General features: G+C 35.9%; 1 protein-coding gene across 7 annotated transcripts in view; it reads left to right on the top strand.

The window, feature by feature from the left end:
• LOC106133368 (obscurin) overlaps positions 1–15792 on the top strand; it is a 144588-nt gene that overhangs the window by 58515 nt on the left and 70281 nt on the right. For all 7 annotated transcript variants that reach the window (XM_060950165.1, XM_060950166.1, XM_060950155.1 and 4 more), the window contains 2 exons: positions 6851–6982; positions 14943–15113. In XM_060950165.1, coding sequence (XP_060806148.1) covers positions 6851–6982; positions 14943–15113 — 303 coding nt within the window. The remainder of the gene's footprint in view (positions 1–6850; positions 6983–14942; positions 15114–15792) is intronic.

The following is a 15792-nucleotide window of genomic DNA, read 5'->3' as shown; positions in this document are numbered from 1 at the left end:
TTTTGTCCGCCCCAGCAGAGCCCCGCATGCCAGGGTAAGGCTAGCCATTACCTGGGGGTCGCCCAACCCCATGGCGGAAGTGGCACGCTCGAGACTAGGCTCGCCCCTAGCCATGCATCCATCGGCGCGGCAGACCTTAGATTGGCAGGGATTTACATTAAAGAGGAATCCCAAGTCTATCCCTTAGTCGGCTCTTACGACATCCGTGGGAAAGAGATGGAGCGGTCCTATTCTTTTGTAATGGTGCCGGGAACCACACGGCATAAATCAATCAAAAAAGAAATACATTCGAATTAAGAATCTACTCCTTTTTTGAAGTCTTTTAAAAATAAGACTTTTTTCTCTCATTATTTCAGATTTTTATAAATTAGTGTAAACAATCCTAAGAGTCTCGTCAATTTCTATAAAAAAACATTGTAACCTTTGCAAACATAAAAAAACCGATATGATTTCAAATGCTGTCCATAATGCACCAAAGAACTAAATTAATTTCACCTTTAACTAAACCAAAACTAAACTAAACCTTATTTCAAAATAGCATTGAATTCAACCGTTGCTACATGCTAATGTGCTTTAAGTTTAAAAAAATAAAACAGCTTGTTTCAACAAAACTTATAGATAAATTAAAGTTTTCCTTAAATTTCACAACCAAGATTGATTGGGTCAACGTCCCTCTTTCTAAGAAGCTCGTAACTAGTCATTTTGCGAATACATATACACGGCTATAACCAAATTATCTAGAACCCTCAAAATCTATACATTTTCTCTAACATTTGCAGCGAGCAACAGAGTTGAGTAGGTCATGTTAAACCGGTCAAAAAAAATTGGCGTGGCAGCCGTTCTAGAAATAATCTACGTACATTATTAGCTTTATTAACTTGCCTTTTTTCCTCCCACGCTTTTTTTTGAACAAATAGACAACGATATACAATTACAACAGTCGTTTGCCTTGTGTGTCCCAGTTCGCTTCATGTTACTACTAATTTAGTTTGTTGAGATTGACATCAAACATCAGAAATCGGTCAAGTCGAAAAATTGTTTTGCGCAAAAAATATTTAAAATGTTCTTAACATATTTTCATGTCTTTTTGCATTGCCTTAGATTCTTAAGTTTGTGGGATAGTCTTTAATTTTTTTTTGATTTATAGTTATCATACGACACATTTTTTTTCAATTTTCTGATGATGGTTATGATACCTTTTTAAACTTCTTCGTTTCTAACAATTCCACAAAATTAAATTTTAAAACAAACATTTTAGATATAAAATATTTAAAAAAATATATATTTTATGTATTTCTACGAAAATTCTAGTAAACAATGTTATTGTAGTCTTAGTTATTTATAGTATTGTTCTTATATAGGTTTAAGCATACAATACACCAATAAAACACAAGCAAATTATAAGAAAATTTCATTCTCTGTAAAATCTAGAAAACAATTTTATTGCAAAACATCTAGTTTCCTAGAAACTAGACTAGTCAAAGAGAATGTGCTTCAAATCACCTGTTAGGCAGCTATTTCTATAGAGTTTTACAGCATTTTAATAGCTAGTAACGTTAACGAGTTACGAAACGACTAACCATGCTTGTTATTTCATCCCACTTCAATTACTTCTCTATGTAGTTTTTATAGGTTTCATGAACAGTTTTTTTTTTTCGTTTGTACTGAGAATAATTTGGGATATTTTGAAATCTTTTATTTTTCTAATTTTTTTTATTATATTCTTTATTTTTGTTATCGTGAAAATGCCAATGAATTGTTTATCTAGTTTTTTGACTGGTTTAAATAACGAACAATTCATGTTGATTTTTGTTTATTAAATTTTCTATGCCTTAGATTTTCTTTAAACCTTTGTACTTTTCATCATGTTTTGTATTGCTGCAATTAATATTTTTTCCCCAAAACATTTTTTGACGATAACTTTACTGATGAAAATAAAATTAAACTAAATAATTCCAGGATTACGTTTTCAAAACTCATTTCAACAAGAAAACCTAATTCAACAAATTCAACATGTTTTTGTGTTGACAAGACTTGATTACTTTCAATTAATCTATTATTCCACATTGCGCCATCCATAAAACTTTTTAAATATAACTGTCACATCCTAAACCTCATTAGAGTTCATGGCGCAGGGTCAGAAATAGCCTCCTTGGTGATCAGCTTCAAAGGAATTGGAGTTCATAAATTTTCTGGACATCGGTGTATGGATTTGTGGATTAGGTTTTGAGGTTATGTTGGCGATTTCGACGGTAATAATTATTATTGTGGCAGTGGGTTGTGTAGACCTGGATTATAGTCGTGTTATATAAATAAAACATAAACCTTACTTGGATCATTATTTGGTTGGTTAAACTTACGTTAAACTGCTTGTGAAAGCGACACGTAATAGACATGAAATATTTTATTTTTTAGTTATAAAATGCCAAATTATATTATAAACAAGAAAATAAGTTTGTTTCTTTCTAACCACTTCACGCGTTATATACTGGACTAATCTTATTGAAATATTGTACTTACGAGTATCTATATAATTAAGAGTATGGAGAAAGACGTAGGGTAGTTTTCATCCCGGTTAAAATAATCGGATTTACGAGAAACCTAAATTCTTTGGTAGGTGGCGCTAAATTCGCGAGTGTAGGTGGCGCTAAATTGGCGCGGGCGAAGCTGCGCATAAAAGCTAGTTCACCAAATAAATGAGTTCTAAAATTATAACAATCGTTTTTGCGTAGTCGTCAAACAATTGACGTAAAATACCGTTTGTCATAACTACGAGTCTATTTTGCGTGGGAAACCTGTCTACTGTGTGACGGGCATGCAGAATAACATTCACTAAATGTTGTTGTCATAACCGCTATGTCTCGGCGAGTGACATTTCCTGATACAGCCAATTTGGAAGTGATACGGGGAACATATCTATTACATTATCGTGAGAAAACATTCAGGAAACTGGATGTGTAACCATGATCGATCCAATACGGGTAAGGTTTACCTGCAAAAGTTGCGGACGTCAGATGGGAGTCGCTTCGTGTAAAAACTTGTCTCACCCAATCCAGGGTTCATGGTCAAAGGCATACCCCGGGCTCGTCTCCGGAGTGGTGAGGATGCTACTGAGACTAAAAAGCCAAGAGGAAAAAAAATCAATTAAAGGTATTCTATTTTGTGTTATGTGTATGTAATATTTGTATGTATGTTCAACAATATTGAAGAAATAAGTTTTTCTGCACTTCACTAGATGCTCTCGGCATCTCTCACAACCCCACCTTGCAGTCTATTTAAGGAAAATGGCACTGTACATCATAGTTCGATTAATTTAGCTCACAAAGTAGAACGATGTATGTATACAGCAATGAATACGATGTGTTTGTCCGTCTGTCCTAATTACAAACGCCAGCGCCTTCCGCTGGGATTTCAAGAAGTAGGGTGGCGATGTTCGAATGGTCAAAATGTTGTAAATACGTAATTTTGTTTTATGTGATTGAGTGTCGATGTAATCCTTACATTATTTAGGATTTGTGACCTCGATTTAAATCTTATTTATTTGCTCTAGAAAGTTTCAAATAATCACTCAAAAGTCGGATATAACGTAGTTTTATGGTAATGTGTGCCATTTAATTACTTTCTTATTTTATGGTAAAAATAAGTATAATACCTGTGTTTATTTTTATGTTTGGTAATTTAAATAAAATGTAATTGATTTTGTTGTAATATATTAAATGCTTAATCATTGTCACCATAGACGTTTTTTTTTATTAAAATACATAAAATCACGTCTTTTTTTTCGGAGGGGTATACTACATCTATCCACTTGCCACGATCTCTGCATATCTACTTCTTTCGTTTCATCCACACTCCTAACTCTTTTCATTTATTTAACCTGTTTAAAAAATAATAATGCCATCCGATTTGTTTATGGTTTTACTTACACGTCTCTTTCTTGTGTCGCTTAATTATGCGGACAAAGAGAAAGCGTGTTTTTTCACTATACAATCCATTAACAGATAACCGCTGTTTAAATTAGCCTCATTAGAAAAACACAGCAAAATAACACATGTCTACAATTAACTCCACCCACGGTTTTGGGTGTTTTGACAAATCAAGAAATTATATTCATTTCGATGTTTTCATCAGCAAGAGTCATTGGTCTGTGCGTAAAAAATGTGACATCTATGTTTTGTTAAGCGTGATAAGGGAATGTTGTGATGTGAAAGAATATGTAGTAACAGGAATAGAAAAGGGTTAAAATGGTTTGGTCAAGTGGAGAGGATGAATGAAAGCAGGTTGACTAAGCAACTACAAGGAGAATATGGAGGGAAAGGTCGGAGTGGGAAGGCCTAGGCGAACGTATATTAATCAAATTTAGGACGTCCTGGCAAAGGGTCAGGTCAAGAGTACCATAAAATATGTAGTTAGTAGGTGCTTACCCCTCGTGGAAAAAGTGTGATTTTATGAATGTATGTTTTGTTTGATTGTCAATTTGGAAAATCAATAGCTTTATCTTTCAGCCGTTCTCTCCTAAGTTTCATATCTGTGGGTCTGGTGTTTAATCTGGAATTCGTGTAGTTATTACTCCCTGATTTAACAATCGTTTACCATAAATTAACTTTTAAAATAGGATAACTATTTTAAAAAAAACACCTAAGCGCACAGTAATCTTTTTTAACCAGCAATACGTACTTATTATACATGGTGGTGATATTAAAAAACTGGATAGATTTTAGTGCTTCTGCCCTTTGCGCTCTCCTACGTCATCAATAAAAAGAGAGAGTGGTCCTTACTTATCATAAAACCACACGCCTACGTGTTCATCAACTCACACTCAAGGTACAAGTTTGGTTTGTATAAAGAGGCGTCATGTTTCTTTGCAGGCGACTGTACATGATGATGTAGGGCTGTTTATAATTACAAAAGCCACTGTATACTTTGATCTGTATGTTTGTATATCATAGAATGCAATGCAGGTTAACGTTCTGACGCAAGGACTAGTCAGTTATTTTTAGGTGATAAACTCTTTGATTATGTGAACTAGTCATTGCCCTTAATTACGCGCCCTAACTTTTAAGATACCCCATTGAATTTCGTTTTAGTAAGTTCTAAGAAAATAAACTTGTTAACTTGGGATTCTTCTTTTAGTCGATGGGCTAGCAACCTGTCACAATTTGAATCTCAATTCTATCGTCAAGCCAAACAGATGAACGTCAGTATCAATATTTTCAAGACTGTTGGCTGTCTACCCCGCAAGGGACGCGGACGTAATTATATGTACGTATGTATAAATGAAATAAAAAATTAAAAACTGTTTTTTTTCTTCTAAATACTAGCGATAATATGTATGTATAAATGAAATAAAAAATTAGAAACTGATTTTTTCTAACTACTAGCCCAGTAGACCTACCTAGAGAGCGGCTATTACAAAAATGAGATCGTTTTCAAAGTGAAATATTATTGTATGACACATTTATATACCGTTTCGCAGTAACTATTTATTTAATATGACTTATTACGGTCACCCACTGTATTTCAGTGTCGTAATAAACATCACGAATGTGAAGGAATATATTTTAATGTTGTTGTGGTAGAAATATAACATTTATATGTGAAAGTAGGCGTTAGAAGGTGTATGTTGTTTACTGCTTACCTATTTTCACAGATTTTAAGAACGTATTTGTAACATACATACATACATACATATAATCACGTCTATATCCCTTGCAGGGTAAACAGAGCCAACAGTCTTGAAAAGTCTGATAGGCCACGTTCAACTGTTTGGCTTAATGATAGAGTTGAGATCCAAATAGTGACAGATGGCTAGTCCATCACCTAAAAAAAAAGTTTATAAGCCTATCTTTTAATCGCCTTTTACGACATCCATGGGAAAGAGATGGAGTGGTCCTATTCTTTTTTAATTAGTGCCGGGCACCACACGGCAAGATATATACATTTTTTGATAATATTTTCAGACTTGCCAGAATACCATCTAAAAACTTCTCAACTAGAAAGTCCTCAATTATAAAGAAGACGATGAATTTCCAGAATTTTCCACTCACTTCCTCATATATTGGCACTGTTTAAAAATATCCCATTGTTATACGCCGGAAGCTTTTAGAAGCTGTCAGAGTGACTGCCGTGACGTCATATGTCTGAAATGGGTAGGTCATTGACCTGCCTAGGCTAGATTTCCAGATTTTCGTTGGTCCAAATGTGCAAGATAAATAAATATCAGTGAGAAGACAAGTTGAAACTGTATTTAGATAGCAGTAAAAATTGTACGCCGTGTAGTTCCCGGCACCAATAAAAAATTTATAGAACCACTCCATCTCGTTCCCGTAGATGTCGTAAAAGGCAACTAAAGGATAGGCTCATTAACTTAGGATTCTTCTTTTTGGCGTTAAGCTAGCAACCTGTCACTATTTGAATCTCAATTCTATCATTAAGCCAAACAGCTAGACGTGGTCTTTAAATATTATCAAGAATATTGCCTCCGTCTACCCCGCAAGGGATAAAGACGTGATTATATGTATGTAATTTTAATGAAAATTATGAATTTAATAAATTGATAGGTACTTGATAGTTGATTTCTAGTGACCAATTTGCGAATCATTGAAATCATGATATAAAACTGACGTAGCTGGAACATTACTCAGATACATACATATGGTCAAGTCTATTTCCCTTGCTGGGTAGACAGAGCCAACAGTTTTGAAAAGGCCATTCAGGCCACGTTTAGCTATTTGGCTTAAGGATAGAATTGAGGTTCAAATAACGACAGTTTGCTAGCCCATCGCCTAAAAAATAATTCCAAGTTTTACATTACTCAGATGACTAACAAAATAATTTCATCCCATTTCAGATGGCTGGTCAGAGTGGTGGAGGATGTGGACGGTGGGGAGATCCGTACCCGGCAAGGGTACGTACCCTCGGGGGTGCTCCACGAGAAGAAGACTCAGGAACAGGACCAGACGGCTTTGGCGGCCAGGAGGCAGTAAGTTTACTTTTGTTCATCCATAATAATAAAATTAAGAGTAAACGATTTGTATTTTTGCTTGTAACGAATAATCTCGAAAACAAATGGGCCTTTTGTGCCAAATTGGCACAGAGAAAAAATTTAAGAGACCTTCTAGAGTAACATAGACAGTTTTTTCTAGAATTTCCTAAGGGGGAGTCCCCTTCGAAAAACTAGTTTTGATATGAAGTAGTTAAGCAAATCAGAATCCCCAGGGGTATCCGTCGTTGCCTCGACGGTGAAACGAATAGCGGTTAAGAAGTAGGTATTTATTAAAAGAAGAGGACCACTCCATCTCTTGCCCATGGATGTCGTAAAAGGCGACAAAGGGATAGGCTTATAAACTTGTGATTCTTCTCTTAGGCGATGAGCTAGCTACTTGAATCTCAGTAATATCATAAAACCAAACAGCTGAACGTGGCCTATCAGTATTTTCAAGACTGTTGGCTCTGTCTACCCCGCAAGGGATATAGACGTGATTATATGTATGTATGTTGTATGTTTTACTCTTATGGTGCAATAAAGAGTTTTATCTATGTATCTATCTATCTAAGTTATCTTAAAAAATATATGATAAACCTTCTTGTTCTCTCGTCCCTTTACGTCACTACCTCACATCCCATATGTCTCCATTAGGCCTGTATCTCGTAAACTGTGCAAATTATTTTATTGCGTGTAAAAATATTAATGCCCCGTTGTCTTTTCCAATGTTCGAAGCAATTAATTACGAGATTTATTTCGACAGCTGCATGATTTTGCGTTCGTTTGAGTCACAGATGTCTTTTTGTACCGTTAAAGAAGGAGAGATGAAGTAAAAAGTAATCAATACTTTTAAACCGTTGTTTCACGGTTTATTTGATAGTACAGTCAACGGCATATCAACATACCAAAATTAAAAACAAATTCGCCTCAATTACCGCGCCATCAAATTCCAACTTGATATGCGGTTGTCTGTACTTTAGCATAGTCAATAACTCCGCGATGTTATTGTGCTTTTTGATTGAAGTATACCTATATCGTAATCATCACCTTGATATGTTTATCCGGTCTAAGCTTTCCATGATTGTTAGGTCCTTGGTCACCTTTGGGAATGATGCAGGAGTGATATAAGATCTAGTTATTACATGAGGGACAATGACAAATGAGTGACAATATGTATGTATGTCATTCCGTGCAGGAAAGACATACATACATATTTTCACGTCTATATGCCTTGCGGGGTAGACAGAGCCAACAGCCTTGAAAAGACTGAATGGCCACGTTCAGCTATTTGACTTAATGATAGAATTAAGATTCAAAAAGGGACAGGTTGCTAGCCCATCGGCTTATAAAGGAATCCCAAATTCGTAAGCCTATCCCTTAGTCGCCTTTTACGACATCCATGGGAAAGAGATGGAGTGTTTCTATTCTTTTTTGTATTGGTGCCGGGAACCACACGGCACCCGTGTAGGAAATACTGTGAAAATCTTGAGGTGACATTGTGAAATAATATTGAGAAAAGCATTAAGTATTATTAGCAGTCTATTCTATGTTTGGATAGTTGTGAAGTTGACGTTGTTGTAGAAAATGTTGCAGTGCAGTTTGTTACCGCTTCTTCTGCACTGACGCCTTGGAAGCGGCAGTAAACTTTTAAGTAATTTATTTGACGTCAAAGATTTAAGTTTGTGTTATGTAAGACAATTAGTAAGCGATATGAAGTATCCTTTAATAATGAATAAAAATTTTGAATTTGAATTTATTTATGATGACAAAATATGGGATGCTCAAGCGGGATTTCGAAAGGGAATGGGATGTACTGATCAGGTCTTTTCCTTGCGGTGCATAGCCGAAAAGTTTTTGGCCAAGAGCCAAAAAGTCTATTGCACATTCGTAGATCTGGAAAAGGCCTATGACAGAGTTGAGAGGAATGAATTGTGGTCAGCACTTTCTATGCATGGGGTGAGCAGTCTCTTAATACGAGCACTGAAATCCTTATATGAGGATTCGAGTGCTTGTGTCAGGATAAACGGAGCGCACACTGAGTGGTTTAAGATTGAGAAAGGCGTTAGGCAAGGATGTGTTGCGTCACCGTGGCTGTTCAACCTATTTATGGATAGCTGTTTGACAGATTTGAAAGAGTCTAAAAGTGGATTAAGGATGAATGAGTTACTCGTCAAATGTCTGCTCTATGCCGACGATCAGGTTATACTGGCGTCATCAGCGGAGGAGTTACAGGAGATGGTAAACTGTATGCACGAAGCTTTAAAAGAGAAAGGAATGAAAGTGAACGTAAGTAAAACTAAAACACTGATTTTTGAAATGGAGAAAGAAATGACAGCATGTAATATTTTGATTGGAGGAGAAAAAGTGGAGCAAGTGAAAGAGTTTGTATATCTAGGATCAAAGTTTACATCAGATGGCAAGTATGATAGTGATATTGAAAGGAGAGTGAACGCGGGGAACATGGTGAATGGAGCTTTGCATGCCTTTATGAGCAGTCAGAAACTATCCAAAAAGGCTCGACTGGCTGTGCACAGGGGCGTGTTGGTCCCGACATTAATGTATGGGAGTGAAAGTTGGGTATGGCAAAAGAAGCATGAAAGCAGAATAAATGCAGTGGAAATGAGAGCGTTAAGGAGTATGATGGGTGTGAAATTGAGTGACAGGATAAGGAACAGCGTGATAAGGGAATGTTGTGATGTGAAAGAAGATGTAGTTACAGGAATAGAAAAGGGTATGTTAAGATGGTTCGGTCATGTGGAGAGGATGAATGAAAGCAGGTTGACTAAGCAGATATACAAGGAGAGTGTGGAGGGAAAGGTCGGAGTGGGAAGACCTAGACGAACGTATCTTGATCAAATTAAGGACGTCCTGGTAAAGGGTCAGGTCAAAAGTACCCGAAACCGCCGAGCTTGTATGAAGAGAGTTATGAATGTGGACGAAGCGAAAGAAGTATGCAGAGATCGTGGCAAGTGGAAAGAGGTAGTCTCTGCCTACCCCTCCGGGAAAGAGGCGTGATTTTATGTATGTATGTATGTATGTAATTTATTTATGTACACAAAATAACATACGCGTACGCATTTAATAAAGTAATTCTAGTACAAAGTTGCTACTTATTTCAATAGAAATCTCCTCCAGTAGACGCATAGTGGAAAATTCTAAAAATTTCAACGGAAATTGTAGTTTTTTTCACCATGTTCTCTTTTGACACTTCTTTCACTCACTTCATCGCAACAGTATTTCTCAGCTTAAGAATCTATTGACTCAACAATCAAGACTGCCTACATAACCGTAGTCTTAGAAACTTGCAATCAATCGACAGTACATATGAATATAATCACGTCTATATTGTACTGTCGTACAATTATAATCGTTGAGATTTACAACAACTTGTACAGTGAATTCGGGTAACTTTGGTCCTTTTCGGGGTAACATAGTCCCACGTATTTATCGTTATCTTCCGTTTCAAGTACTTTAATCATCATTTTTCCATCGTATTTCATATCAACAATTTAAATTTCAATATTAATTCATACTTTTTATCGATAATTTAATCAAAGTAATTACAAAAATATGGATTAATGTTACCCTGAGAGGCCAAAGTTACTCCAATTGACTGTATTACTGCACACACCCGCTCTAGTCTGGCGTACGCCGTTAAGTGACAGAACAATCCGTGCTGCCGCTCCACTTTCTAACGTCACACCACAACTGTCATTTATTAATGTAATACATTACATATATCCCATTTGTGCCATGTGGTTCCCGGCACCAATACAAAAAATAATAGGACCACTCCATTTCTTTCCTATGGATGTCGTAAAAGGCGACTAAGGAACAGGCTTACAAACTTGGGATTCTTTTTAAGACGATAGGTTAGCAATCTGTCACTATTTGAATCTCCATTCTATCATTAAGCCAAATAACTGAACGTGGTCATTCAGTCTTTTCAAGACTGTTGGCTCTGTCTACCCCGCAAGGGATATAGATGTGACCGTATGTATGTATGTATGTATATCCCTTTTGGGGGTAAACAGAGCTAGCAGTCTTGAAAGACTAACAGGCCACGTTCAGCTGTTAGGCTTAATGATAGAATTGACTGATCGACTTGTACCATATTCTTATACTGTTACGTGGATAAATATACCTATATAAGTTTAATACACTTTTCACAATTATGACCCCTTTTTTTATTTTTGTTCGCATACTCATAATATATTTCGTCTCATAACAAACAAACCCTTTGTCATCTGTGACCCAACCTGGTTCTGTTTTGGTATCATTAATAACTGTGAGTGTTGAAAGTAATCCAAGATAATGCGAAACTCGTGCGCCGAAATATAATTGCGACTTGGCTCCATTTTCATTTTATTTTGTTAGGGTTTTGTTTATTTGTTTTAAATTTTTATCAGTCTTTAAGCAGGATTTTTATAACGTAGAGTGTGCAGATCAAATGAAACAATACATATAAAATACGAGAAAATATATAACATATACATATTTAGCAAAAATTTACACCATGACACATGAACCACAACATTTGAAATCTGTTTTTAAAAAACGAATAATTCGCCTATTTCTTTTTTTTATTATAGTACGGGTACAATTTAAACTTTCGTAAGGAGATCTTACTCAAAAATTTTTCCTCCAGTCCTTAAATAGATAACAGATAAGGAATCAAGGGACGTACGACAAAAAAAAATGAAAACATTTTTGTTTAACGAACGCATCTTGAGAAATCAAAGCTGGTACTAATCCCAAGTTAAAAATACATAACAAACGTTACATTTTATCTGAAAGGAAAATGAGTATGGTAAATAAAAAATACAGTTTTATAGTGCTAATTTCTTCAAAAGAAACATTATCAACATTATATCTTTTTCATCGTGTCGAAGAGTGTACTGTATTTTTGGACACTTTAAAGAATTCTTGAAGTAAAGTTATTTGGAACGAAAATTAAGCAGTCATCGAGTTTTTCTGAAATTCTTTTCCGGCATTTATCCACTGTTATATGTATATACATGACGTTAATGAGCAATGTCAATGCAGGTTTATTACATACATATGGTCACATCTATATCCCTTGCGGGGTAGACAGAGCCAACAGTCTTGAAAAGACTGATAGGTCACGCTCAGCTATTTGGCGTAATGATAGAATCCAAATAGTGACAGGTTGCTAGCCCATCGCCTAAAAAAAGAATGCCGAGTTTGTAAACCTATCCCTTCGTCGCCTTTTACGACATCCATGGGAAAGATATGGAGCGTGGTCCTATTCTTTTTTGTACTGGTGCCGGGAATCACACATAGTGCCGTATGGTTGCCTATACTTGACAATATGACCGCTCCATCTCTTTTCCGAGTAAGCGTAAAAGGCGACTAAGGGATGGGCAAATAAACTTGGGATTCTTATAAGCGATTACAACCTGTCACTATTTGGATCTTAATTCCATAATTAAGTCATACAATTCAAAGTGGCTTCGCAGTCTTTCTGAGACTTTACTGGCTCTGCCTAGTTGTCAGAGATGAATATGTGAATAATCACATACATATAAATGTATGTATGTATGTATTACGCCTTATATAAAAAAGTATGATCAAAACTTTGCTCTTAAGTACTTATGTAGGTTTCTAAGAGCTGTTATTACATTTGTCATCATTATTTTGATATAAGTCCACGTTATGCCTTTAGACAGCACGTCTTAAACCAAAATGTGCACCCAATAAATAGTCATCGAGCTGACGCCAAGACTGGTCATTAGTTTCACTAAATGTCTGTTTGTCTGGCATGTATGAACTTATGATTGTAAACATTTTGTCATTAATATAGATTTGTCGTGTGCGCTTAAAATATTGGTTTCAGTCTTACCCTTGAGTTTCAGTGCGTTGAGGTAAAAACTAACAATTTTTATCAAAGCAATTAATTATCACGTCTATATATATATATATATATACCTTGTGAAGTAGATATAGTCAGCAGTCTTGAAAGACTGATAGACCACATTCCGCATATAGAGAATTAATAGAAAAAAATATGTATTGAAGACTTGGAAATGTGACACTTTGTGTGATTTTTTAAAATTTATTATCCGAAATAGCATCACTTAAAAATAATTCAGTAACTCGTACCGTGATTTCCATAATACTCTTATTTAAATTCATACTATCACCATTATTATTTATTGTCAGGTTTAAATTTTGGATAATGGTACGTGAACAGCGTCTTCTTCAAATCTTGTAATATTTATGATGTAAGTAAGTGACTCAGATCTTTGATTAAAACTGTACGAAACCAATCAAACAATCTGTGACTGACAAATATAGTTATCTATATTTGTCAGTCACAGATTGCCAACAAAGCCGTACAAGCGCACCTGCATCCACACTTCCAGAAATAAGCGTATGCGCGCGCGCACATCCGCGTCTTGACGCCTATAAATCATTATGACACCCAATTACTCGTTTGTCTCGTTACAAGCAGCGCCAGCTGAAACAACATGTCGCGATTAACATGTTTACGTGATTTTGTTTGTCATTAAACTATCTATATATATAGCTGTCTCGTTTTACGTCATAATAAAAAAAGAAACAGCGATAGCTTTTTACAGGTTAAAATGTTTTTGTTGCATTCTCCCTGTGAGGAGTCAAGCCATGGGATATGAAATATGTATCAAGTACAGACAGACAGAAAAAAATCCAAAATAATATTTTCGTTGTTTTATATTATTGCTTATGTTACTCTTATTTTACTATCGTTATTCAAGTCTTATTTAATTACTTAAATAAAGAGTAATTACAATTTGAATCTAAAAAAATACAAACTGAGATACCTAAAACGCTTTTCAATGTATAAGTGTATGTTCTATTCTAAGTTTAATTAATATTGTAAATTTGACGTTGTTGAAGAAAATGCTGCAGTGCAGTTTGTTACCGCTTCTTCTGCACTTGGCAGCGGCAGCATTTATTTGACGTCAACCAATGTTGTTAAACCATACGTTTTGACAATTATTAAGCGATATTATAGTATCCTATAATAATGAATAAAAATTTTGAATTTGAATTGAATTTGAATAAACTTTGGTATAGAAAGAAACAGGTAGGTACCGTGTACCTACATCGCATTCTCTCTCTTATCTCTTACTAGCTGTTCCCGCGACTTCGTCCGCGTGGAATAGTTATTTTGGACATTATTGAAGCCTTCAAATATGAATAATTTTCCCCATTTTTTCACATTTTCCATTATTTCTTTGCTTCTTATAGTTGCAGCGTGATGTTAATTAGCCTAAAGCCTTCCTCGATAAATGGTATATTCAACGCAAAAAAAAATTCCAACAGTAGTTCCTGAAATTAGCGCGTTCAAACAAACAAACTCTTCTTCTTATAATATAAGTATAGATATGAAAAGCACACGGCACATAACGATGTATTATTGTGATTTCTGGATTCATTCACAATTCTAACCCGCCCACTTCTACCTTTTGGCACCTGACTTGGTACATGCAGATCCTCTGAGTCACAAACTCGTACAATCCGGTATTTATCATTCCCATGACCTTGCGTAGTGTATTTCTGATTTTGGATCTAATCCCTCGGATATTAATTGTATATTTAACTTGGAAAATGTTGACTCGATGATCACGGGGCACGATGCTATAAAAAAAAGTGTGGTCGCTCGACAAACAATGCAATCTAATTGAAAAGTTTAAGTTGAAAATGACCTCGCAAATATTGTCATGTTATTTGTAGCCTTGAAGGGAAGAAAACTTTATTGCGAATTATATTGGCAATAAACTAGTAATTCTTAAAGGCGATGGACTAGCATCTGGTCCATAAAGCCATATATCTGAACGTGACCTTTCATCTTTTTAAAGACTGTATGCCCTGCCTACTCCTGAGGTCGACTCCGTAAGGGATAAAGACGTCATTACATTGATATATATTAATAAGTCTTAATTTTTTTCAGAGCCGTGGTGCGCGAGCTGATCGAGACAGAAGAGGAGTTTGGTCGCGACATGCAGCAGGTGGTGAAGCGGTACATGAAGCCCATGGACAAAGCCATCACCCCCAAGCCGGTGTTCGACAACCGGGAACTGCTGTTCTCAAACTTCAAGCAGATTGCCGAGTTCCATAATACGTGAGTCTTCCTCACGTGCAATTTGGAAGTCTGCGAGCGATGTTTTGTTATAAATGTATTTCTCTCTTGTGCCGTGTGGTTACCGGCACCAATTAAAAAAAGAATAGGGCCAATCCGTCTAGTTCCCATGGATGTCGTAAAAGGCGACAAAAGTATAGGCTTATTAACTCTTTTACGCGATGGGCTAACAACCTGTCACTATTTGAATCCCAATTCTATCATCAAGCCAAAAACCTGAACGTGGCCTATTAGTTTTTCAAGGCTGTTGGCTTTGTCTACCCTGCAAAGAATATAGACATGACTATATGTATGTATGTATTTCTCTTCTTGGCGCTCTTTGCCACTATGCTCCGGAACCTTTATCCTAACTGTCCACCTTGTATATGTGTATATGACATGTTTATCATCAGGAGTCAGTACCATTTAATCAATATTAATCAATATTAGAAGGACCTGTAATCGTCGAAGAAGCGTGAAAAGAGTAATGAGTGTGGAGGCCATAGTCTCTTCCTACCCCAGTGGGAGACAGGCATGATGGTATGTATGTAGAAGTCAATAGGAAGTAACGTATATAACGGACGGTCCGTGGGGCAGAGAGGTTCTAGAATAGTGTCCATATACCGGCAAGATGCAGGCAGATCTCATTACAAAAGCGAACAAAACGGACAAAGACTAACGG

Source organism: Amyelois transitella, chromosome 3 (genome assembly GCF_032362555.1).
Source record: "Amyelois transitella isolate CPQ chromosome 3, ilAmyTran1.1, whole genome shotgun sequence".
Taxonomy (NCBI): Eukaryota; Metazoa; Arthropoda; class Insecta; order Lepidoptera; family Pyralidae; genus Amyelois; species Amyelois transitella.
The sequence above is the reverse complement of the archived record's forward strand: the minus strand, read 5'-3'. Positions and strand labels throughout refer to the sequence as shown.